The sequence below is a fragment of the Macaca nemestrina genome, chromosome 2 (assembly GCF_043159975.1).
Source record: "Macaca nemestrina isolate mMacNem1 chromosome 2, mMacNem.hap1, whole genome shotgun sequence".
In the NCBI taxonomy this organism is placed as follows: Eukaryota; Metazoa; Chordata; class Mammalia; order Primates; family Cercopithecidae; genus Macaca; species Macaca nemestrina.
The window spans coordinates 97,182,297-97,208,117 of NC_092126.1; the positions used below are offsets into that span (position 1 = coordinate 97,182,297).

The 25,821-nt window shown below is 51.7% G+C and overlaps 1 protein-coding gene across 3 annotated transcripts; it reads left to right on the forward strand.

The window, feature by feature from the left end:
* Window positions 1–6,957: 6,957 nt before the first annotated feature.
* On the forward strand, window positions 6,958–25,211 carry LOC105480120 (dishevelled segment polarity protein 3). 3 transcript variants are annotated; one of them, XM_011738589.2, is made up of 16 exons: window positions 6,958–7,352; window positions 15,299–15,368; window positions 15,908–16,029; window positions 16,133–16,242; window positions 16,437–16,569; window positions 16,747–16,840; window positions 17,056–17,125; window positions 17,763–17,902; window positions 18,083–18,159; window positions 18,242–18,309; window positions 18,462–18,611; window positions 19,215–19,346; window positions 19,533–19,700; window positions 21,606–21,821; window positions 21,920–22,330; window positions 23,166–25,211. In XM_011738589.2, the coding sequence occupies exons 1-16, from the start codon at window positions 7,192–7,194 to the stop codon at window positions 23,195–23,197; spliced, it is 2,154 nt and encodes a 717-aa protein (XP_011736891.1). In that variant the 5' UTR covers window positions 6,958–7,191; the 3' UTR covers window positions 23,198–25,211. The 3 variants fall into 3 exon arrangements, with proteins under 3 accessions (XP_011736891.1, XP_011736890.1, XP_011736892.1); XM_011738588.2 differs by having other exon boundaries at window positions 6,962–7,352; window positions 16,434–16,569; XM_011738590.3 differs by having other exon boundaries at window positions 6,964–7,352; window positions 16,434–16,569; window positions 21,920–25,211.
* The last annotated feature ends 610 nt before the right edge of the window (window positions 25,212–25,821 follow it).

The following is a 25,821-nucleotide window of genomic DNA, read 5'->3' on the forward strand; positions in this document are numbered from 1 at the left end:
CCTCTGCATTCAGCAGCAGGCATAGTGGGGATAGAGGTGAGGTATTAGATCGAAAATAGAGAACTAAGTGAAAATGCATGAGCAGTGAGACTCAACATCAGCACACACTGACAGAACCTCCGGTATAAAAAGAAACAACTGCAGGAAAAAAAAAAAAATGCCTATGCATACTGACATTTTTGGTTTCTTCAACAACAAATAAAGTCAACTTTCCCCCCACATGATCACCCTACAATGAAGCCTGTTCGTTAATAACCCTTGTAAATAGACTGAGCTTCCAATCCACTTTTTGGTATCTCACTGTTAAATGTGAATAGACAGCTAACGACCATTAAACATCTGAGTAACCTTCCAATATGAAAGACCAAAACAAATAAATAGAAAATTGAAACCAAGGAAACAATGACAAAGTAGGGAGCTTTCTGAAAACTTCATAGGGAAAAAGCTACAATAACTATTCTCAAAACTCAAAGAAAAGATATTGTGTCCATAAAGTACTTTAAAAAGGAAGAATTGGGCCGGGTGCGGTGGCTCAAGCCTGTAATCCCAGCACTTTGGGAGGCCAAGATGGGCAGATCACGAGGTCAGGAGATCGAGACCATCCTGGCTAAAACGGTGAAACCCCGTCTCTACTAAAAAATACAAAAAACTAGCCGGGCGCGGTGGCGGGCGCCTGTAGTCCCAACTACTCGGGAGGCTGAGGCAGGAGAATGGCGTGAACCCGGGAGGCGGAGCTTGCAGTGAGCTGAGATCCGGCCACTGCACTCCAGCCTGGGCGGCAGAGCGAGACTCCGTCTCAAAAAAAAAAAAAGAATTGGAGAAGAAAGAGTTCTTAGAAATTTAAAATAAGCAAACTAAGTCCTTCTCTTGAGAATTGGAGGATTAGAGGATCAAATAGGAGGGTAACGTTTCACTGTATTTCCATTCTTACATACTTCTTGAATCTTGAATCATGAATATTTTATCCATCTAAAAAAAAAAAGTAGTTAAGGATCAATCCATAAGGCCCAAAATCATCTACTGGGCTGCAGAAAGAGAATAGGAAAAATCACTGGACATGGTGGCTCATGCCTGTAATCCCAGCCTTTTGGGAGGCCACAGCAGGTGGATTGCTTGATGCCAGGAATTTGAGACCGGCTGGGCAACATAGCAAGATCCCATCTTGATAAAAAATTTTAAATTATCAGCCAAGGGTGGTGGTGTGCGCCTGTAGTCCCAGCTACTCGGGAGGCTGAGGTGGGAGGATCACTTGTGTCCAGTTCAAGGCTGCAGTGAGCTATGATCACGCCACTGCACTCCAGCCAGGGTGACAGAGCAAGACCCTGCCAAAAAAAAAAAAAAAAAGGCTGGGTGCGATGTGACTCACACCTGTAATCCCAGCACTTTGGGAGGCCAAGGCGGGCAGATAACTTCAGCCCAGGAGTTCAAGACCAGACTGGCCAATGTGGTGAAACCCTGTGTCTATTAAAAATACAAAATTAGGGGCCAGGCACGGTGGCTCACGCCTGTAATCCCAGCACTTTGGGAGGCCAAGGCGGGAGGATCACAAGGTCAGGAGATTGAGACCATCCTGGCTAACACAGTGAAACCCCGTCTCTACTAAAAATACAAAAATTAGCCAGGCATGGTGGCGTGTGCCTGTAGTCCCAGTTACTCGGGAGGCTGAAGCAGGAGAATGGCGTGAACCCGGGAGGCAGAGCTTTCAGTGAGCCAAGATCACACTACTGCACTCCAGCCTGGGCGACAGTGCAAGACTCCATCTCAAAAAAAAATAAAATAAAATAAACAAAATTAGGACTGGGCGTGGTGGCTCACACCTGTAATCCCAGCACTTTGGGAGGCTGAGGCAAGCAGATCACTTGAGGTCAGGAGTTTGAGACCATCCTGGTCAACATGGTGGAACCCTGTCTCTACTAAAAATACAAAATGTTAGCTAGGCATGGTGGTGCATGCCTGTAATCCCAGCTACTCAGAAGGCTGAGGCAGGAGAATTGCCTGAGCCCAGGAGGCAGAGGTTGCAGTGAGCCAAGATAGCTCCACTGCACTCCAGCCTGGGTGACAGAGTGAGACTCCTTCTCAAAAAAAAAAAAAAAAAAAAAATTAGCCACGTGTGGTGGTATGCACCTGTAATCCCAGCTATTCAGGAGGCTGAGGCACGAGAATCACTTGAACCTGGGAAGTGGAGATTGCAATGAGCTGAGACCATACCACTGCACTCCAGCCTGAGTGACAAAGTGAGACTCTGTCTCAAAAACAAGAACATTTTAATTACCATTTTTCCGTGTTTTTTTTTTTTTTTTAATTGAGTTTTCCTCTGTTGCCCAGGCTGGAGTGCAGTGGTAAAGTCCTGGCTCACTGCAACCTCTGCCTCCCAGGTTCAAGTGATTCTCCTGCCTCAGCCTCCCAAGTAGCTGGGATTACAGGCACATATATGCCCCCACACCTGGCTAATTTCTGTATTTTTAGTAGAGACGGGGTTTCACCATGTTGGCCAGACTGGTCTCGAACTCCTGACCTCAAGTGATCCGCCCAGCTCGGCTTCCCAAAGTGCTGGGATTACAGGCATGAGCTACACGCCCAGCCTTTTTTTTTCCTCCCCCCAGTAGAAACAAGGTCTTGCTATGTTGTCCAGACTGGTCTCAAACACCTGGGCTCAAGCAATCATCCCACCTCAGTCTCCCAAAGTGTTGGGATTACAGGCATGGGCCTGTTCTTAATTCAAGAATTGATTGTTGGCTGGGTACAGTGGTTCACACCTACAATCCCAGCACTTCGATAGGATCGCTTGAGCCAAGGAGTTCGAGGCTGCAGTGAGCCATGATTACCCCACTATACTCCAACCTGAGAAACAGAGCAAGGCCCCGTCTCAATAAACAAATAAATAAAACAAAGGAGTAAAGTATCCAGGAAACGAGTCCAACACAGAGACAGGTAAAGGGAATTTTGAGGATACAGATGCAGAGAAGTCCCAGGATGATAGGTGTGCACAGGCTGAGATAGCCAGCGGTGCTGACCAGAGCAAAATAATGGAAGGTTCTACCAAGCACTTTGAGAGGCCAAGGCGGGTGGATCACCTGAGGCCAGGAGTTCCAGATCAGCCTGGCTAACATGGTGAAATCCTGTCTCTACTAAAAATACAAAATTAGCCGGGCATGGTGGCGGGCGCCTGTAATCCCAGCTACTTGGGAGGCTGAGGCAGGAGAATCACTTGAACCCGGGAGGTGGAGGTTGCAATGAGCCAGGATCTTGCCATTGCACTCCAGCCTGGGCAACAGAGTGAGACTCCATCTTAAAAAAAAGAAAAAAAGAATGGAAGGCTTTAGGGAAAAATGGAACTGATGGATTATCTAATAGCTTTGATTGAGTGAACAACGTGTGTATTGAGAAACTATTAGATTACATGGGAAAAAATTAATGATAGGTATAATATATTAAAACAAATGAAAAAACAAGGCAATGATTAAAGTCAGAGGAAACAAAAAAGTTGTAAAGGAAACAATTATAAAACACACATGAGGCTGGGCGCGGTGGCTCACACCTGTAATCCCAGCACTTTGGGAGGCAGAGGCGGGTGGATCACGAGGTCAAGAGATTGAGACCATCCTGGCCAACATGGTAAAACCCCATCTCTACTAAAAATACAAAAATTAGTTGGGCAGGTGTGGTGGCATGTGCCTGTAATCCCAGGTACTCCGAGACCGAGGCAGAAGAATCGCTTGAGCCCGGGAGGTGGAGGTTGCAGTGAGCCGAGACCGCGTCACTACACTCTAGCCTGGCGACCAAGTGAGACTCCATCAATAAAACAAAAACAAAACAAAACACAATTTAAAAACCCCACATGACTTAGCAGTGAACATTTGCTCATAGTCAAAATAAGGTCAATACTAAGTACTATATTGATTTAGCCAAAAAGTGTGCTTTCACTATTTTAAGAGGGAAAGGTAAGGTGGAAGAGAGATAATCATCAATCAAATTTGGAAATCAATAAGCAATGTCTAAAATGCATAAATCAAGAACAAGTATTATGAGCTAAAGTACTGAGAGTGGTAGGGAAATAGGACAAAGAACTGCTGTTGTTTTTTGTTTTTTTTTTTTCTCACCACTATACCAATGAGGAGGATTGCTGTTTTGTTAAAAAGCTTTTTAAGGGCTGGGCGCAGTGGTTCATGCCTGTAATCCCAGCACCCTGGGAGGCCGAGGGGCGTGGATCACGAGATCGGGAGATCGAGACCATCCTGGCCAACATGGTGAAACCCCGTCTCTACTACAAATAAATGGCCGGGCGCGGTGGCTCAAGCCTGTAATCCCAGCACTTTGGGAGGCCGAGGTGGGTGGATCACGAGGTCAGGAGATCGAGACCATCCTGGCTAACACATGAAACCCCGTCTCTACTAAAAAAATACAAAAATTAGCCGGGAGCGGTGGCGGGCGCCTGTAGTCCCAGCTACTCGGGAGGCTGAGGCAGGAGAATGGCGTGAACCCGGGAGGTGGAGCTTGCAGTGAGCTGAGATCCGGCCACTGCACTCCAGCCTGGGGGACAGAGCGAGACTCCGTGTCAAAAAAAAAAAAAAAAAAAAAAAAAAAATTAGCCAGGCGTGGTGGCGGGCGCCTGTAGTCCCAGCTACTCGGGAGGCTGAGGCAGGAGAATGGTGTGAACCTGGGAGGCGGAGCTCACAGTGAGCCAAGATCACACCACTGCACTCCAGCCTGGGCGACAAAGTGAGACTCCGTCTCGAAGAAAAAAAAAAAGCTGTTTATGCAAACATATTACTTTGATAAAAAATTTAAAGAAGGTGAAGGAAAGGGTATGAAGTGACAATATATATAAGGTGTGTACAGGGGCTAGCAAGTGGGTTCATTTCCCTGAAGTCAAAAATGTGGCCAGGATATAAGACAAAAGCCTGTAAAAGTAGGTAGAGGTTAGATTATGGGGGGCCTTGAATAGGGATATTTGGGGGCTTTGGGGAATGTGGGAAGGTTTCCGAGCAGAAGAGGTATCTGAAAGAGGTTGTCATTCTAGTGCTTATTTGGCAACAGTGTACAAAATGGAGAAGAAGGAGCCTATACTTAAGACCGTGGCATACAAGGCCCTATGTGATCTGGTCAGTCTGTTTCCAGCCTCACCTAGAACTGTTCCTTTAGTCACCATGGCCTTCTCATTCCCCAAATGTAACATGTTTATTCCTGCCTTGAGCCTGTATATTGGCTGTGCTCTCTGCCTAGAATGCTGTCACCCCAGATCTTCTCATAGCCACTTCATCCTCACTATTTCTAGGTCTTCTCTTCTGTAAGAGGACTTCTCTAACCACCCGGAAACCTCTTTCCCTTGTCACTATCTTTTTTGTTTTGTTTTGGTTGTTTTGTTTTTGTTTTTGTTTGAGGCAGAGCCTCACTCTGTTGACCGGGCTGGAGTGCAGTGGTGGGATCTCGGCTCACTGCAACCTCCACCTCCCGGATTCAAGCAATTCTCCTGCCTTAGCCTCCCAAGTAGCTGGCGCGCACCACCATGCCCAGCTAATTTTTGTATTTTTAGTAGAGAAGGGGCTTCACCATGTTGGCCAGGATGGTCTCAATCTCTTGACCCCATGATCTGCCCACCTCAGCCTCTCAAAGGGCTGGGATTACAGGCATAAGCCACTGTGCCTGGCCTAATTTTTGTATTTTTAATAGATATGGGGTTTCACCATGTTGGCCAGGCTGGTCTTGAACTCCTAACCTAAGGCGATCCACCTGCCTCAGCCTCCCAAAGTGCTGGAATTACAGGCATGAGCCATTGCGCCCGGCTTCCCCTGTCACTATCATATCACTTTGTTTTACCTTCTTCATAGCAGTTGTCATTCTGAAGCTATGTATTTACAAGCCTATGTGTGTCCCTCCAGCAGACAGAAGGTCCTGAGAGCAGCCTTGTCTGTCTTGCTACCGCTATATCTCATGCAATATGCCTTACACATAGTAGGCCCTCAGTATTTATTAAATGAATTAAAAGTTACGGGGTGAGGAGATCTGTGAGGAACCGGCTATACCTAGTTCTGGTTTGAGACTTACTGTTTTAGGCGTGCATGCATCCACTTACTATTTTTTGTGTCGGGTGGGGGTGGGGGTGGGGGATGGAGTTTCACCCTTGTTGCCCAGGCTGGAGTGCAATGGCACGATCTTGGCTCACCGCAACCTCCGCAACCTCCGCCGCCCGAGTTCAAGCGATTCTCCTGCCTCAGCCTCCCGAGTAGCTGGGATTACAGGCATGCGCCACCACGCCCGGCTAATTTTTTTGTATTTTTAGTAGAGACGGGGTTTCTCCATGTAGGTCAGGCTGGTCCTAACTCTCGATCTCAGGCGATCCGCCCGCTTTGGCCTCCAAAGTGCTGGGATTACCAGCATGAGCCACCGCGCCCGGGGCCCACTTAGTCTTCATTCAATCCACTTACTAAACCACTACCTTGCAACTGGACGCTAAGATTATAGGGAGGAATCAGAACTGGATGCTGTCCTGCTCTCGAGATCAGTGTAGTAGACTCATTGACAGCAGTTGTGCTTCTCAAGAAACCCTGACTGGCCATGTAAGGTCACTCTCCTCCAGGGATCCAGAGTCAGACCCACCCTCTTTCCCCAGGCCATTTCTGGGGACCAAAGCAATCCCTGCCTTCCACTCCTCCCGGACTGCAGAGCAGTCACCGATCCCACTTGGGTCCGGAGTCAGGGCCTTCAGGGGTCCTGGAACGCCGCCATCCCCGTGAATCTCCCCTTCCGTTTCTAGGGACCCGGGACCGGAGCGCCGCGGCCCAGCCAGTGGGCGGGACGTCAGTGGGGCCGGGTGGAAGCTCAGCCATCTGCCGCGAGGCCGGCGTCTCTCCGCTCTCCGCGGCGGCCGGGGGTGGGGCGCGCCGGGGCGGGGCCGCGCCGGGCCGGAGGAGGGGAGCGGGGGACGCAGCCCTGGGCCGAGAGGGCCGCGGCCACCGGAAGAGTCGCGGTCTCCAGTCCAGTCAGGAGAGTGAGGAGCGGAAGCGGCGGCCGCGGCGGCGGCGGGCGGCGCTGGGACCCGGGAGCGGCCGGAGAACAAGGGAGCTGACGCCGCGGGCAGCCGCCGAGCTGGGTTGAGCCGCTGGGCCGCGCCGCGCGCCGCCGCCGTCTGGGAGGCTCGGCCCGGCCACCCGAGCAGGCCGCGCGCGGGCCGTCGGGCCCGAGGCCGGAGCCATGGGCGAGACCAAGATCATCTACCACTTGGACGGGCAGGAGACGCCGTACCTTGTGAAGCTACCCCTGCCCGCCGAGCGCGTCACGTTGGCTGACTTTAAGGGCGTTTTGCAGCGACCCAGCTATAAGTTCTTCTTCAAGTCTATGGACGACGATTTCGGGTGAGGATGGCCCCCGCCCCGCCTCCGGGGGCCCCGGCCGCTCCGGCTTCTAAGGGACGACGCGGTCCGTTTCGACTTCCCTCGCCACACCAGCTCCTAGCCCCGCTCTGACTTCTAGGGGCGACTCGGCCCATTTGGGCCCCTTTGGTTCCAGCCCCTCTGGCAACTCCCGTTCACCTCTGAAGGGGGGATCTTGGCCTCCCTTGTTTAAGGGGACGTCCAACTCCCCACGAGCAGAGTTCCTGCCGGTGCGGTCGCCTTACCTCGTCAGAGACCAGTGGCCCACAGAGACAGACACACACCCCCTCCACCTAGTTTCAGAGCCCGAGTCCCCCATCCTCCTCCTGCCGAGGAGCCAGAGCCACCTTTTTCCGCACAGACTTGCGTTGTGTGACCCTCGTTCTTCGCCCCCTTCATCTTTTCAGCAGCACAGCTCCCAGCCATATTTGGAGTATGCTGCATCTGAGGGCTCTGCTGGGACTTTGAGCTGGGGGAGGGGTGTCGGGGGTGCTCGGGCGCCTGGCGGTGAGCGGGGTCTGCAGATCTGATGTTTATCTAGCTGCCTCCCCTCTCCTTTGTGGGCCGTTGGGGGTGTTGTCACCGGAACAGAGAGCCTGACCCCTCAGTAGGCGTCCTCACTGACCCAGGTGCTGATCTTTCCTCCAATTTGGGTCTTTTTCCTCCAGATGGTGGCCAGTGGGGAGACGTTGGGAAGGGCCTGGGGCCTGGATGGGAGGGCCAGAAAGAGTTTCTTGGTGTTCTCCATCTTCCCCTCGCTGGTGGGGTCTTCCCTTCCACCCAGCTGCAGAGATCCGGACAGGCAGAGTTTGGAAGCACTTCCCCTTTAAGAGGGGATGGAATGTTGGAGCCGGAAGGTTCTGAAGCAGCTGGCCTGGGAAGGGGGGGCCTGGCTGATCCCCTCGAACCCCCCCCAACTCCCAGGAGACTGGGGGAGGGGGAGGCGCCCCACACTTGCCTGCCGTCTCATTAACTGGGCGCTGGGCCTGGAGGCGGTGGGGAAGGCCCCTCCAGGCCTGAAGGCTGCCTCTCCAGCCCTAGCCTGAGGCCTGCACTGCTTTTTGGAGCTGAGGCCCTACAGCCAAGAGGAGTCTTTCTCCTCCCCAGTGTTCAGTTGTCGGGCTTCTCTCCCAAGCCCCTGGCCCACCTAGCACTAGGAAGCAAGCACCTTCTGTCTAATGCCTGGCATGTTTTGCTGTCACCTGAAACTCAGGGTTGGATGAGCCCGTGAAATCATGTGTGTGAGAGTGCTTTGTACAGTGGGCAGTGCTATGTAGATTCTAACTATTCTTGTTTCTGTTGTTGTTCCTGCCCTGGGGTGGGGTGCTCCTGCTGTGATAATGATTGTCTGCCTTCAACCCAGAGACAGACACCTCTGATTGGAAGATTCTGAGGAGGGATGGATCTGGAAGGGGTCTGTGTGAGCGGGTGGATGCTTTGGCCTGGCAAGAGAAGAACAGGATTAGAAGGGATCAAGCTACTGCCCCCACACAAGGAAAAGGGGAAGATCAACCAGAGTCCAGTGCCCTGGGGCCACCTCAGATCCAGATGCCTTGAGGGACTAGGATAGGCTGTCTCTCCACCCCCCACTTATCTCTAGACCCACTGGGCCTGGCCCCTGCCTCCTAAGCCTGGACAACTCTGGGCTGCTCTCCCAATCCCAAGGCTGCTGTTGAGCCAGGCCTAACTGCAGTTATAAGAGGGCCCCCATTACATCCAGTCACTGTTTACTTAATATTTTTCTTTAAATCCATTGTCAGTCCACTCATTCTTTTTCTTAGCTTGAACCAAGCAATAATATGAAACCATACATCTGACTTTTCTGTTTATATTTCTTTCTAAAATATATTTAACATAAATATTTAACGATTGAACTAAGCAACGGTAATCTGTGTGCCACCTGAAGCCATCTTGCAAACATCAGTGGTACTTGAACCAAAATCAGAGTTGGACCATTTTAGCAGGGTTGAAAACAGTATTAAAAATGAAGTGGAGGAGATACATTTTGTTTGTATCCCCAGAAGGATAAATGAGCAGGGGACCTGAGAGGGCTGTCTTGTCACAGAGGACTAATAGCTGAAGAGCATATATATATTTCATTTATTTAACACACGCCTTTTTTTTTTTTTTTTTTTTGAGATGGAGTCTCGCTGTGTCTCCCAGGCTGGAGTGCAGTGGCGTGATCTGGGCGCACTGCAAGCTCCGCCTCCCGGGTTCATGCCATTCTCCCGCCTCAGCCTCCCAAGTAGCTGGGACTACAGGCGCCCGCCACCACGCCCAGCTAGTTTTTTGTATTTTTAGTAGAGACGGGGTTTCACCGTGTTAGCCAGGATAGTCTCGATCTCCTGACCTCGTGATCCACCCGCCTCGGCCTCCCAAAGTGCTGGGATTACAGGCTAGAGCCACCGCGCCTGGCTAACACACGCCTTTTATGCTTAGTGTGCCAGGGACTAATCCAAATGCTTTTCAAATCTTCACTCATTTAATCTTCAAAACAGCCTTATGAAATAGATAGCATAATAGTATCACTGGCGGAGGCCAGTGACCCTAACTGACAGAAGGGAAGATGGGTCAGAGGAGGAAGGCTGCTATCTCTCCAGTTTCTTCACTCCTGGCTCAGCCTTGGAGGTTCTGGTTGTGAGGCCTGAGGACCCCTCAAGTCCCATCTGGTCTCCAAAAGCATTTGTCAAGCTCAGGGTAGGCCCAGCCATCTTTTTAAATTTTTTTTCTTTTCTTTCTTTTTTTTTTGAGGATTTTCTCTCTTGTCACCCAGGCTGGAGTGCAGTGGTGCGATCTCGGCTCACTGAAACCTTTGCCTCCCAGGTTCAAATGATTCTTCTGCCTCAGCCTCCCAAGTAGCTGGGATTACAGGCATGTGCCACCATGCCCAGCTAATTTTTGTATTTTTAGTAAAGATGGGGTTTTGCCATGTTGGCCAGGCTGGTCTCAAACTCCTGACCTCAAGCAATCCGCCCACCTCAGCCTCCCAAAGTGCTGGGATTACAGGTGTGAGCCACTGCACACAGCCTGTCATCTTAAGTTATTTGAGAAATGGAGGAAAGATAAACATTTTCAGCATTGAGGGCATGGTGGATGGTTCATGGAAGTAAAGTACCTACTGCTAATCTGGCCTTGAGCTGTGAGAGGGGGCAGCATGGCGACCAGGTCATTAACTGTGTGGCTCCCTGCTGCATGTCATACACTGTCCTCCCTCTGGGCCTTTCACCTATAACACTCTTCTTCCCCTGTCTCCTCCAGATTCAAATTCTCCTGCCCTCTGGGTTGAGCTTTTCCATGAGAACTGTCATGGCACTCTTATCTCTTATTTTATCCCTTTTTTTGTTGTTGTTGCTGTTGTTGAGATGGAGCCTGGCTTTGTCACGCAGGCTGCGATACAGTGGTGTGACCTTGGCTCACTGCAACCTCTGCCTCCCGGGTTCAAACGAGTCTCCTGCTTCAGCCTCACAAATAGCTGGGACTACTAGTGTGTGCCATGACACCCGGCTAATTTTTGTATTTTAAGTAGAGATGGGGTTTTGCTACGTTAGCCAGGCTGGTCATGAACTCTTGACCTCAAGTGATCCACCCACCTTGGCCTCCCAAAGTGCTGGGATTACAGGCATGGGCCACTGAGCCTGGCTTATTTTATCTTTATATCCTGACACCTGTGTGGCACTGAGCAGATGTCTATCCAGTGAACACATGTGCTGCTTCTATGGCTCCAACCACTTCCTGGATTGCAGTATATTTCCGTGAACTGTCCACTGGACCAAGTCTCTCCGAGAACAAGGCAGGCTCTGGGTCTGATGTTTCATGAGATCCCTACGGTAGCAAGCTCAGGACCTAAAACCCACTGGGCCCTCAGCCAAAGCATTTTATTTTATTTTATTTTATCTTATTTTATTTTATTTATTTATTTATTTTTTTTGAGAGAGAGTCTTGCTCTGTCGCCCAGGCTGGAGTGCAGTGGCGCGATCTCGGCTCACTGCAAGCTCCGCCTCCCAGGTTCACGCCATTCTCCTGCCTCAGCCTCCTGAGTAGCTGGGACTACAGGCGCCTGCCACCGCGCCCGGCTAATTTTTTGTGTGTGTTTTTAGTAGAGACGGGGTTTCACCGTGTTAGCGAGGATGGTCTCGATCTCCTGACTCGTGATCTGCTCACCTTGGCCTCCCAAAGTGCTGGGATTACAGGGCTGAGACACCGTGCCCAGCCAGCCAAAGCATTTTACTTGGATGAACAATGAATGATAAACAGATTTATTTGCTCTGCCCTTAAAAATGTATATGTAATTAGAAATAGTGTGTGGACCCTGCTAAAGATTGACAATATAACTAGCTTTTATTGTATGCCTGAATCATACCAGGCATTTAAGGATCCCATTTGCCAGGACGAGACAAAGGCTGGGGGAAATTTTTTTTTTTTTTTTTTTTTTTTGAGACAGAGTCTCGCTCTGTCGCCCAGGCTGGAGTGCAATGGCGCAATCTCAGCTCACTGCAAGCTCCGCCTCCCGGGTTCACACCATTCTCCTGCCTCAGCCTCCTGAGTAGCTGGGACTACAGGCGCCCGCCACTGCGCCCGGCTAATTTTTTGTATTTTTAGTAGAAACGGGGTTTCACCGTGGTCTCGATCTCCTGACCTTGTGATCCGCCCGCCTCGGCCTCCCAAAGTGCTGGGATTACAGGCGTGAGCCACCGCGCCCGGCAGGCTTGGAGAAATTAAGAAACTTCTGTAAGATAAGAGGGCCAATAAGTGGTAGAATTGGAATTTGAGCCCTTATTTATTTGACTCCATTTGGGGTGTAAGTGTGTGTGTGTGTGTGTGTGTAAGTGCTATGTAACCCCCAGCCATTCAGCTCCATGGTGGGAGAGTGAGGCCTGTCTGAGGTTCACCAAAGCTGCCAAAGATCAGCTGATTGTTTTGAGTCAGCAGAGCCTTGGTGGCCTGTCGATGACCCCCAGAAAGAGAGGAAATATGTAGTGTGGAGCTGTGTGGTGGGGCTTGCCAGGGGACCCGGGAGGTAGGGACTCAGCAGCAATTTTCCCACCCACAAGCAGACCCTTTCCAAAGCAGGCTGTGCCATGTAGTCCACATATTCCCTTTTCCTTTGAGCCCTGTGGGGCTGCCAACTTGTAGTATCCTGTGGCCAGCCTGACTGGTGGGCCTGAGCTACTTCTCTGTCCCTTCTTTCTAGCCTATGCTTTCTACACTTTCTGCCATGGTGGGCCTGAGTAGGATGATTTGGGCTGCTTTCCGAGGGTCACTGTGGTGTTGGGAATGATGGAGGAGCTAGAGCTGGATGGGAGTTGGGAGGGCAGGCTTGGCCTGTGAACTTGGCTGTGAGTCCAAAAATGTGAGCATCACAAGGAGCCAAGCACATTCCCGGCTCTGGGCAGAAACTGCTCTAAGAACAACGGGGGCTGGGCGCGGTGGCTCATGCCTGTAATCCCAGCACTTGGGGAGGCCGAGGTGAGTGGATCACCTGAGGTCAGGAGTTCAAGACCACCCTGGCCAACATGATGAAACCCTGTCTCTACTAAAAATGCAAAATTTAGTCGGGTGTGGTGGCGAGCGCCTGTAATCCCAGCTACTCAGGAGGCTGAGGCAGGAGAATCACTTGAACCCGGGAGGTGGAGGTTGCAATGGGCTGAGATTGTACCACTGGACCCCAGTCTGGGTGACAGAGTGAGACTCCATCTCAAACAAACAAACAAACAAAAAACAAAGAACAAGTGGGGACTGAACTTCCCAACCTCCTCCTTGCTGTCTTCCCTCTCTGCTTAGAGCTCCCGGCATGTGTCATCTGACCCCTGGTCATGTCTTCCCATCTCTGTACTCCTGGCATATTTGACAGTCTGAGGGTCCTCAAACTTTCCCACTCCCCTTCCCAGCCCCAACTGTAGTTACTGCCTGACTTCTTGCCTCACCACATTCCCCAGGCCACACTACATGCCCCATGACCACATTCCACACCCTTCATGCCTCACATCATTGTCCTCCAGCACCCACTCGCCACATAGACCCACATTACCTCTGTTATTATATAGAAAGAATGTGAAATACAATGGAAAGAGTATGGATTTTGGAGTCAGACAAGCCTGGGGTGAAATTCCAGCTCTGACATCTACTAGTCCTGTGACCTTGGACAAGTTACTGAATGTATCTCAGTTTCCTTATTCATGAAATGAAGATCATATTGTCTGCCCACTGAGGCTGATGTGAAGATTATAGGTTCTAACTATAGGAAGATAAGGTGGTGTAATAGGTAAGAATGCAGACGTTAGAGTCAGGCTGACCAGGATTCAAATTCCAGCATGAGTTTAGGAGAATTACTGAACCTATTGAGCCTAGTTTCCCCAGTGTACCTGCGTTATAGCGTTGTTGTAGTAAATGAAATTATATAAGTAAAGTGTTTAGCATAGTGCTTGGCCCAAATACTCATTTATGCTCAATAAATGACAGCAAATTTTTTTGTTTTTGTTTTGAGACAGGGTCTTGCTCTGTCACCCAGGCTGGAGTGCAGTGGCACAATCATAGCTCACTGCAGCCTCAAACTCCTAGGCTGAAGCCATCATCCCACGTCACCCTTCCAAGTAGCTGGGACCACAGGCACACACCACCATGCTTGGCTAATTTTTGTATTTGTTTTGTTTTGTAGAGACGGTGCCTCGCTATGTTGACCAGGCAGGTCTCAAAACTCCTGGCCTCAAGCGATCCTCCTGCCTCAGCCTCCCAAAGTGCTGAGATTACCAGCGTAAGAAAGAGCAATTGTTACTGTTAATTATCATAATGGCATGTGGAAAATGTTCAGTAAATGCCTTCTTCCTTTCTCTTTTCTTTTTCTTTTTTCTTTTTTTGAGACAGAGTCTCACTCTGTTGCCCAGGCTGGAACACAGTGGCGCAATCTCAGCTCACTGCAACCTCCACCTGCCAGGTTCAAGCGATTCACCTGCCTTACCTCCCGAGTAGCTGGGATTACAGGTGCACACCACCAGCCCAGCTAATTTTTCTATTTTTAGTAGAGATGGGGTTTTGCCAAGTTGGCCAGGCTGGTCTCAAACTCCACTTAAGGGTGATCCGCCTGCCTCGGTCTCTCAAAGTGCTAGTATTACCGGCATGAGCTATCACGCCCGGCCTCCCCTTTTCTTTTCTTTTCTTTTTTTTTTTTTTTTGAGATGGAGCCTCACTTTGTCGTCCAGGCTGGAGTGCAGTGGCGGGATCTCGGCTCACTGCAAGCTCCGCCTCCCGGGTTTACGCCATTCTCCTGCCTCAGCCTCCCAAGTAGCTGGGACTCAGCCTTCCGAGTAGCCTGCCACCTCACCCGGCTAGTTTTTTGTATTTTTTAGTAGAGACGAGGTTTCACCATGTTAGCCAGGATGGTCTCGATCTCCTGACCTCGTGATCTGCCCGTCTCAGCCTCCCAAAGTGCTGGGATTACAGGCTTGAACCACCGTGCCCGGCTTCCCCTTCTGTTTTCTAATTTTCTTAAATTCTTTGTCCACACCTCCCACAACAATGTTAGGATTCCCACTTAAGAAAGGAAGGACAGTTATAATTGTATGCTTTTTTCCAATTGGGGTCAGAGGAAAAGAGAAAGTCTAGCCCAGGAGAGTCATGTTGGGGATGGGTAGAGCACTCTGGAGATTTTAGGGCGTGGCATGGGGGACAGTGATGTGTCAGTTGTAATTTGCAATCACCTGATGACTAAGAGGATGCCCCAGGAAGGCATCTGGCCTAGGCAGGGCTGGTATCTTCCTGGTGGTGCTAAAGAGCTGTTCCTGGGTCTCGCCAACCTTTGCTTTCATTTGAACAGTCTTGTGCTGGTGGTTTGATTCCCAGTTTAGGATAGAGGAGCACCTGAGAGTGGGGATTTGAGGATCCTCCATTTCCATCCTAGAAGGTTCTCTGTGACCATCTCCTTTTCTCTGCAGAGTGGTGAAGGAGGAGATCTCGGATGACAATGCCAAGCTACCATGCTTCAATGGCCGGGTGGTGTCCTGGGTAAGGAGCCCTCAGCCTTCCATCCACCTGCATCCCTGTGCTGGGCTGGACGAGGGAAAGGCATCACTGAGATTGTAGCTGGTGGTTTTAAGCTTCAGTATCTGAATCTTTCTTTAGTTTTCTAAATGAACTGCTTCTCACCTCAGATTCTGTAACCTTGATGGAAAGTGAGAAATTGGTGGGAAGGGGGAAGAGGGAGAGATAGAAACACACAGTGGAGATAGCAACGTTTCTTATGCCTTTCAGACACTTGCCTCAGGTTTCCTTCTGCCACCTGCTCATCTCTGCCTTAGACCACTGAGCCTTGTTCTTTGTCCCCACTCCACTTCACCACCCCATGCCTTCCAGCCACCCCATCAATAGCAGGAAGTGGCAGAGGGGCCACTCTTCATCTCAGCCATCCTTGCACAGCCCTGTCTTTTCTCCCTCAATATTTCCTGCTTCCTTCCTCTTAGGCCTTCATGCCTTGCCGGAAGCCAACAATCCCCTTCTCCTTGGTGCTCCTCTAACATACTACTCACTCAGTTTCTCCCCTTCAGCTGGTGTCAGCTGAGGGCTCACACCCGGACCCAGCCCCCTTCTGTGCTGACAACCCATCGGAGCTGCCACCACCTATGGAGCGCACGGGAGGCATCGGGGACTCCCGACCCCCGTCCTTCCAGTGAGTGTGACCTGAGGGTGGGGAGGGCAGCATCAGCTCAGCCCAGGGCTGGGGGAGGGAGCCCCCAGCCTGGCCCCTCCCCCATCAAGTCTCTTCCCTGCAGCCCTCATGCTGGTGGGGGCAGCCAGGAGAACCTGGACAATGACACAGAGACGGACTCCTTGGTGTCTGCCCAGCGAGAGCGGCCACGCCGGAGGGATGGCCCAGAGCATGGTATATCTTCCTGAACATGGACACCGTCTGTACCTCACACCCTCCCCACAATTTCCACCCAGCTACCCACCTCCTTGCCCTACTTCCTGAGCTCAGGATGTGCCTGGCCCCGGTGCAGCCCCTGGCTTACCTCTCTACCTCCACTCCTGCACTGGGCACTGTGTAAACCCAACTGCTTCCATCCCCTGCAGCAGCTCGGCTAAATGGAACTGCAAAGGGGGAGCGGCGGCGAGAACCAGGGGGTTATGATAGCTCATCCACCCTTATGAGCAGCGAGCTGGAGACCACCAGCTTCTTTGACTCAGATGAGGATGATTCCACCAGCAGGTGGGGCTTGAGTTTCATGGGGATTGTGGGGCAGGTGACCCTGGAGGAGCCCTAAACCCTGAGGAGGCAGGGCCCTGGGAGGCTTACGGGCTTTGTGTTGGGGACCCAGGCCCTGCAGTGCCTCTCATGGGGGCAGGGCTGGGCCAGCCTGGTGGGGAACGACTGTGGGCCCCACAGGTTCAGCAGCTCCACAGAACAGAGCAGCGCCTCACGCCTGATGAGAAGACACAAGCGGCGGCGGCGGAAGCAGAAGGTTTCTCGGATTGAGCGGGTATGGGGTCTGGGAGGCTAGGGATGGGTGGAGGTAGATTGTAAGCCCTTCCTAGGCAGGGCCAAGGCTTGTTTTTCCTTAGATCCCATCCCCTTAGTGCAGTGTTTAGAACCTTGGGGCAGGGGGCAACACTGAGGACTCACCTTGAGGAGGAGCCAGGTGGGAGTGAATTCCTGCCACCCCTGCCTACTGCTCAGGGCCTCTGTCTATTTCAGTCCTCATCCTTCAGCAGCATCACGGACTCCACTATGTCACTCAACATCATCACGGTCACTCTCAACATGGGTGAGTCTGAGGAAACAGCACTCTAAAGCACCTGCTATGTGCCAGACACTGGGCAGACTTGAGGAGCTCAGAGAGGCACAGAATATGTTCCCTGCCCTCAGGGAGCTCTCTTTCATAAATATCAGCTGATACATAAACTGATCATTTTAGTGTCTCACCATCAGGGCTATGACAGAGATAAGCACAGAGAGCTGTGGAAGCAGAAAATGGCATCAGGGAAGGATTCCTGGAGGAAGTAATTTCTGAGTGCCCACTCCTTCACATCTCTCAGCCATTGCATCCTTTCTCTCTGATTTCTGCCCTAGGTACTCTCTTTACGAGGCAGCTGGATATAGTAAAAGGAGCCCAACTTTGGGATTTAAATCTGAGTTTGATTCCTGGCTCTGCCAGTTACTGGCTTAGGAAAGTCATCTTCTAGGTTCACTAAACCTCAGTTGCCTGCTGTGTAAAATGGGACTGAGTCCCTACCTTACAGCCAGCAAGGATTCCATGGAAGCATGTTGAGCATGCTGAGTGCAGTGCCTGATTCAGGATCAGTAAATGTCAGTTCAGTTCCTGTCCCTTTCCATTTTCTAATGGGCTGGGAATGCGGGTAGGAACCTTGCTCCCCCTTAAGGTCTTAAATTGCTCTCTATAGAAAAATATAACTTCTTGGGCATCTCCATTGTGGGCCAAAGCAACGAGCGTGGTGACGGCGGCATCTACATTGGCTCTATCATGAAGGGTGGGGCCGTGGCTGCTGATGGACGCATCGAGCCAGGAGATATGCTGTTACAGGTATCAGTGCCCATCCTAGGCGGTGGTGTGGATAGAGAGCCGGGAGGTGTCCTACTATCTGCACCCTGCTCATTCAGAGGCCCTTTCTTGGTTGAGGGAAGACTCCCTGACCTACCAACTTGAGTTCCCCTTTCATCCTCCCCAACACAGCTATTTATCCCACTCCTGGTCCTTTCCCAGGTAAACGAGATCAACTTTGAGAACATGAGTAATGACGATGCAGTCCGGGTACTGCGGGAGATTGTGCACAAACCGGGGTATGGATGGAATGGGGCACTGGGCAAGGGGCTTGGTCTGGCCTGTACACATCCTGCCTTCACAGGACACCCTTGTTTTCAGGCCCATCACCCTGACTGTAGCCAAGTGCTGGGACCCAAGTCCACGTGGTTGCTTCACATTGCCCAGGAGTAAGTGGATGGGAGACTCAGTCCTAAAGCTGGTGCTTACATACATGAGCACTGTCTCTCCTTTCTTCTCTCACCCAGAGCCCCCACATCTATCCTGTTGGGCCCAGCAGTGGGCAGGGTGGGTAGCCCATGACTCCTCATCCTCCCTGCAGGCGAGCCCATCCGGCCCATTGACCCTGCGGCCTGGGTCTCCCACACTGCAGCCATGACCGGCACCTTCCCTGCATACGGCATGAGCCCCTCCCTGAGCACCATCACCTCCACCAGCTCCTCCATCACCAGTTCCATCCCTGACACAGAGCGTGAGTGTTCAACCCTGTGTCCTGGGCCCAGCAGACAGGGCCAGGTGGGAGGACTGATGAGGGTCCATGTGGAGACTCTTGCTTGAGCATCAGAGAGGGCCGGAGATGGGGCTCGGCTCATTCTAGCAACCCCACACTGCAACTCCCCCACAGCGGGCACTCCAACCCTCACTAAACAGTGTTTGCTTCTGAACCTGTATGAGCACCCAGGGCGCCTCAGTTTCCTCTTATAAAATGGGACTCACGAAATAAACTACCAGGTTCCTGTGGGTTTAATGAGAGGATCTAAGTGAAGCACCACTGCGATGTGTGGTGTAAAGTAAGCATTCAGTAAACGGCAGCCATTTCGATTATCATCACATGTATATCGCACACTGTGCCAAGCATCTGCATTTATATTATTTAATCCTTTCTTCAAATAGCCTTGTAAAGTAGATATGAAAATCCCCATTTTTTATAGAAGGGGAAACTGAGAGTTCAAGAAATCAGTAATTTTCCCAGCATTGGTCCCATAATTACTAGGTGGTAGAGCTAGAATGCAAACTCTTGTTTACCAAACTCCAAAGCCCCTTTCTGCCTCACCATTCTGCCTCCCACCCCCAGGCCTAGACGACTTCCACTTGTCCATCCACAGTGACATGGCTGCCATCGTAAAAGCCATGGCCTCCCCTGAATCAGGGTTGGAGGTCCGTGACCGCATGTGGCTCAAGATTACCATCCCTAATGCTTTCATCGGTGAGAGAGCCCCATGGTGGGATGCAGGGTGGGTGGGGAGTGATGGGGCAGGGCAGGCCGGAGGGCCCAGGACTTCCCTTGGACCCTTCCTTTGAGCTGGAGCCAGCCCCAGCCTCATAGCTTCTGTGAGGCCAGATGAGTCCAAGTCAGATGGGCCTCCCCATCAACTGGCAGCCTTGCCCCCAGGCTCAGATGTAGTGGACTGGCTGTACCACAATGTGGAAGGCTTCACGGACCGGAGGGAGGCCCGCAAGTATGCTAGCAACCTGCTGAAAGCTGGCTTCATCCGCCATACCGTCAACAAGATCACCTTCTCCGAGCAGTGCTACTACATCTTCGGCGACCTCTGCGGCAGTATGTGCCTCCCTCACCTTCTTGCCCTGTCTCCTGGCTGTGAGTGGGGAGGTAGCCAGGGAGGTGGCAGCAGACTCTGCGGAACCCAAATTGGGGGACAGCAGAGCCAGGGGCCCAACTCAAGGCCTGAGAGTTCTGTGGTGGAAGAAGAGTCCAATCTAGCCTCTTCACCTGGCCCACATCTCCCTCTTGGGCCTGGCATTTTCTAAGTGCCTGCTCTGCCTGGTACCATGCTGACTGTTCCTAAAGCATCATCTTACTCAATCCTCACAACCTCCCAGAGGCCCAGCTCAGGAGGATACTGCCAGAACAGGCCTTTTCCTTCTCACTGGTCTCTGCTAGGGGTGTTGCAGGCTTAAAGGGAAGAACTGGAGGCCTAGGTAGCCCCAAGGAGCACACAGTCATTCCCTCTAAACAACAGCCTGGAGGCTCACGTCGCCACCAGCTCTGGGCAACAGCTGACACAGACCACTGCTTTCCTCCACCACCACTCCCCATGTTGGCTGCTGGCCTCTTGACAGGTTGATGGCTTGGCTGCAGGCTCCACAGGCAGCCTCAGAGCCCTGTGTCCTGACTTCTCTCCTGGAAGGTTGGGCTGGCTCTCCTTAGGGCTGGAGGAATGTCTCATCTTAATAGGGCGGGTGGCCTCAAGGGCAGTCGTAGCTCTCTTGAGGCTCTGGGACCTGGTACCGATAGTGTGTGAGCAGAGGGTGTCCCAGGCAGGTATTCAGTTCTGGTGGCCCCTTATACTCTCTTCAAGGTAGTTCCAACAATGGTGGGAGCAGCCTTGCCCTTAAGGAATGTATAATTTCCCTGGGGGCGCCAGGGTCCGTGAGATGAGTTGTTGGAGTGAGATAGAGCTATGAAGAGCCAGGGCTGGCCGGGAACGGGGTGGAGAGCACTGGGGGAGGCACCTAAGTTGTTCTTTGCTTCTGGCCCCTTCCAACCTACTCCAGCAGCACCAGGAAAGTGTAATCAGGGCCTAGTACCTTCTATATAGGGAATCTCTGGCAGGCCCTGCACTCATTCTAGGCTTTTAGTGGGTATTTAGTTCTAGGTGAGGGGGTGGGTAAAACTTTACCTAAATTTCCCAAACTGCTCCTTGCTCCTAAAGAATGACCTCATCTGAGAAGGTAAGGAGAAACTAAGCTACTCTTAGCTTCTGTTCTGATTAGTTTAGGCTGAGCTGAAGGTAGTGTTCACTATTGTGCTTCATGAACTTCAGGTGCGACATACCTGGTGGCTGTCTGGTATTTCAGCCTTCCAAATTCTCCAACCTTGCACCAGCTGAGTGAACAGAAGAGAAAATGGCCACATAAGAGTTTTGCAGGCCGGGCTCACGCCTGTAATCCCAGCCCTTTGGGAGGCTGAGGTGGGAGATCACCTGAGGTTAGGAGTTGGAGACCAGCCTGGCCAACATGGTGAAACCCTGTCTCTACTAAAAATAATAATAAAAAAATTAGCCAGGCGTGGTGGTGTGACCCTGTCAGGAGGCTGAGGCAGGAGAATCGCTTGAACCAGGGGGGAGGAGGTTGCAGTGAGCTGAAACTGCACCACTGCACTCCAGCCTTGGCTATAGAATGAGACTCCGTCTCAAAGAGTTTTGCCGCTTCTAGCCCACTGAGGCCAGCAGAGAAAGTGCAAAAGCTTGGCAAGGGCCTTAAAGGGATTGGGAGGTACAGCTTTGGCTAAGAATGATGACTCGAGGCCTTCCTGAGGCGGGTCTCCCTGGAGCTGGCTCTGGTGGTGGCAAAGCGGGTCTGCAGAAGGGGCAGCTCTCTGGTCTGTGCCTCCTCTCATTCTAGCCAGAAACTACCACGGTCTCTGTCATCCAGAGCCCACCTGACCTAGGCTAGGGACCTCTCTCCAGAAAGACCTAGCTCCATCCGGCCCTTCCCTCCACAGACATGGCCAACCTGTCTCTCCACGATCACGATGGCTCCAGTGGCGCCTCTGACCAGGACACACTGGCCCCTTTGCCGCACCCGGGGGCCGCCCCTTGGCCTATGGCTTTCCCGTACCAGTACCCGCCACCCCCGCACCCCTACAACCCGCACCCAGGCTTCCCGGAGCTGGGCTACAGCTACGGCGGGGGCAGCGCCAGCAGTCAGCACAGCGAAGGTAAGGTAGAGGGGCCGTGGAGGAAGGCTATAGGTAGGCCTCAGGCTTCCCCCCGCCCACTCAGCCTGCCCCGCGCTGGCCCTGTTTGCCTCCTACAGGCAGTCGGAGCAGTGGCTCCAACCGTAGCGGCAGCGATCGGAGGAAGGAGAAAGACCCGAAGGCCGGGGACTCCAAGTCGGGGGGCAGCGGCAGCGAATCGGACCACACGACACGCAGCAGCCTGCGGGGGCCGCGGGAGCGGGCGCCCAGCGAGCGCTCAGGCCCAGCGGCCAGCGAGCACAGCCACCGCAGCCACCATTCACTGGCCAGCAGCCTTCGCAGCCACCACACACACCCGAGCTACGGTCCTCCCGGAGTGCCCCCTCTCTACGGCCCCCCTATGCTGATGATGCCCCCGCCGCCCGCGGCCATGGGGCCCCCAGGAGCCCCTCCGGGCCGCGACCTGGCCTCAGTGCCCCCGGAACTGACCGCCAGCAGACAGTCCTTCCGCATGGCCATGGGAAACCCCAGTGAGTTCTTTGTGGATGTGATGTGAGCAGGGCCCCTCCCTCACCTCCATTCCGCTCCCACCCCAGCCGGCTGCGTTCCTCTCTCCATCCGTCCTTCTTTTTTACTTTGTCTGGTACCTGAAAGGGAAATAAACGGAACTAAATCCAGGTGCGCTAACTGCTCGCAGGGTGCTGCGAGGGTGGGGTGCACCTACCGATTGGCTCTGCAGCCCCCTAACCTGCCTCTGGCCCCACTTCCTTTCCTCTGCCCACTAACCGCTGCATAGGACTTCTCAGGACCCTTTTTGTCCCTGGGACCAGACTTGGTGCTGCCCCTTACTCCCCTCTGCAAACCCCCTTTTGGGAGTTGACCCCAGCAATGTCCTTGGTGGCATGCTCACTCCCTCATTCTCTCCTTTCCCCTTTAGCTCCCTTTCACCATTCATTCAGCTACATAATCCCTCTATTAACCCCACCCTATCAGGCACGTGTGCAAACCTCTTGACTTTACCCCACATTACTGACACCAAAATATATTTGCTTCATCTGCCCCTACTAACTGTCCCCCTGCCTGCTGCCTTAGCCCTGCAACCTAAAGCTGTAGTTGCCTCCAGTAGCCATCCATGCCATCCCTGCCTGTGCCCAGGATCAGAGGCCCAGAGGGCCCCCTCAGTTGCCTGAGGGGCTAGTGCCTTCCAGGGAGCATCTCTGCTCTACCCCTGCCCCATGCCTGCCCTGCGTGCTGGTTCCTTCAGACCCCTAACCCTACTAACCATCAGGCTCTTCTCACCTCCAGGCCTGAAACATTTCTTTTCTTTCTTTTTTCCTCCCCCAATTTTCCCTGGGCCTGGAGCAGCCAAGAATTTCGGGCTGTTTGACTTTCTGTGAGCCCCCAGCGAGGGGAGGCCCAACCTCCGAGGAGACCAGGAACCCTGCTTCAGCAGCCCCTCAGGGCTTCCCAAGGATGTCCAACCCCCACACCCACACGTTAACATAATGGGTCACTAGGCTTCTGGGGAGGGCCCAGCTTCACCCATGCATGAGACACTCTCCTCCTTTCCAGAGAGAATCGGACTGTACCACATGTGGCAGCCTGCGAGGGGATGGGGTGCGAGTTGGGGGGGTGCCTCTTTAGCTCTTTATCTTTCTCATGTATGCATACATGCACAGAGACGCAAGCACAGGTGCCTATGCAAGTTCACTAAAGCCTCAGGGCTGGTCCCTGCCGGAAGGGCTGGACCCTCTCAATCCTCTCCTAGGTTGTGGGGCTGGTCCCCTGACACCCTTCTCCCCACCCTGGTAGCCCTCAAACCTCGCACACATGTCCCCGGCATTTTCTCACCTGGATAAAGCCTGTAAGCTGGGTCTCAGGCTGGGCTCAGCAGAGGACTCGCCCTGCGACTGACAGACCATTCCCACCCCCACACACAACCTCCCCCGTTTTCACATTCACCATGACACCCCAGAGCAAGGACACAGGAGCCCACAAGCCAATTGAGGTTGGGCAAGGAGACTACCAGGACTTCCAGACAGAGTACCAGGTTTTATTTTTCACCTTATTCTCCACTTTAAACAAATCATGACTTTCTCTTTAAGCCTCTGCTATAAATTCTCCTGGCTGTCCTGGGCTTCCATATTTTGGGGGCTGGGGTGTCAAAAGTGATATGAAGTCCTTAGCTCCAGGTTTTGGGATAAACCAAGGTAGGGACATTTTGGCATTTATTTCAATTAACAGTACTTCCTTGGACGGTTGCGGTGGCTCACGTCTGTAATCCCAGCACTTTGGGAAGCTGAGGCAGGTGGATCACTTGAGGTCAGGAGTTTGAGACCAGCCTGGCCAACATAGCGAAACCCCATCTCGACTAAAAATACAAAAATTAGATGGGTGTTTTGGCACCTGCCTGTAATCTCAGCTACTTAGGAGGCTGAGGCACAAGAATCGCTTGAATCCAGGAAGCAAGTGGAGGTTGCAGTGAATTGAGATCGCACTCCAGCCTGGGTGACAGAGTGAGATTCTGTATCAAAAGCAAACAAAAACAATACTTCCTGGGATTTTGGTGCACAGGGAGCTTTGTTGGAAGTGTGACTCAGTCTTGCCTGCCTTCTGGGAGCTCTAGAATTGTTCCCAACCTAGTTCGTGGCTTCTAGCCACCACTAGAAGTTTCACGTACTTCTCTCTCTGACTCTGTCTTGTCCAACTCTCTTGAGAATTTCTCCACGATTGCTCATGCCTGTCAGTATCAGTGCTTCCATCGTTCCGTCTTTGATTCACTTCTCTTTCCTTTCTGTTTACTCCCAAAATGGAGTCATTCATCCTGATGTCCTCAATTGCTGCTGATATGCTGGTGATTCCCAAATACATAGCTCCAACCCCAACTTCCCCAGACTTTAGATCTGTATTGGTATTACCTACTGGACATCTCTATGGACAGTTCCATGTAGACTCAACTCATCTGCCGAACCAAGTATGTTCCTCCTGAATTCCTATCCTGATTACCTTCATCGCAATCTACATAGGCTCACCAGCTAGAAACATTTATGAGCTTACATTCCTTCTTCCAATATCTTACTCATCAGCATATCATGTTCATTTCACTCCAACAATCTGTCTTGAATGTGGCCTTCCCTCTCCCCTCTCTCTTTACTTTAATTCATTGGAGCATGGGATTTGGAGTCAGGTGGTTTTGGGTTTGAATTCCAGCTCTACTATTTTTGGTTGTGTGATAGGAGAGTTATTTAACCTCTCTGAGCCTCAGTTCCCTCGTATGTAAAATGATGATAATAATACCTACCTCACAGGGTTGTTGTGAGGATTTAAATTAGATATTGTACGAAAAGTGCCTAGCACAGTGCCTGGCACACAGTAGAGTAGGTGCTCAATAAATGGTAGCTATTATTATTATTTTATCATTATTATTATTTACTCTAAATTGGTAGCAGTTTAGGGTATTTTTGGAAGATAAAGCTTTTGCAAAGGTAGGAGTGAAGCCTTGAGTGCTGGTTCAAAAATTAGAAGTGCCTGTATTCAGTCACTGAATGACTTCAGACCTTGACTATGATTTGAGAGGGGTCAGATCTTCATCCTGCCACATCGTGGCTTCTGGCCAGAGGCTGGGAAGGACTGTAACATTTGCAACCAGATCTGCCCTTTCTCACCCTTCCTTCCTCCCATGACAGGCACAGTCCTGCCCAAAGAAGGCAGCAGTTTATCTCTGCAAGAACCAAGCAGGCCTTTAATGTTTGAGGGTTGGCTCTGTCTCCTCAGCTTGGATGTAAAGATTCTGTTTATCAAAGAAGGGATTTCAAATCCCATGTCAAACTGAATTCAACTCTTTGAACATCTTCTAAGCAACATATATGCCTGTCACTAGAAGGCATGCACAATCGCATAGGTATAGCTAAGGAGAACATCGGCTCATTCATGAAAAGCTGTAACTGACCTCGAGGAAGAGTGTACAGTCATGGACATATTTGTGAAAAGGTTTAGTTTCTTCCCGAGTAGTCTCCTCTTT

Coding starts and splice junctions, on each gene's coding strand:
- LOC105480120 (XM_011738588.2), top strand. CDS start 7,192: ATGGGCGAGACCAAGATCATCTACCACTTGGACGGGCAGGAGACGCCG. Junction 16,243..16,433: donor GAGGGATGGCCCAGAGCATG/GTATATCTTCCT, acceptor CATCCCCTGCAG/CAGCTCGGCTAAATGGAACT. Junction 18,160..18,241: donor GAGATTGTGCACAAACCGGG/GTATGGATGGAA, acceptor CCTTGTTTTCAG/GCCCATCACCCTGACTGTAG.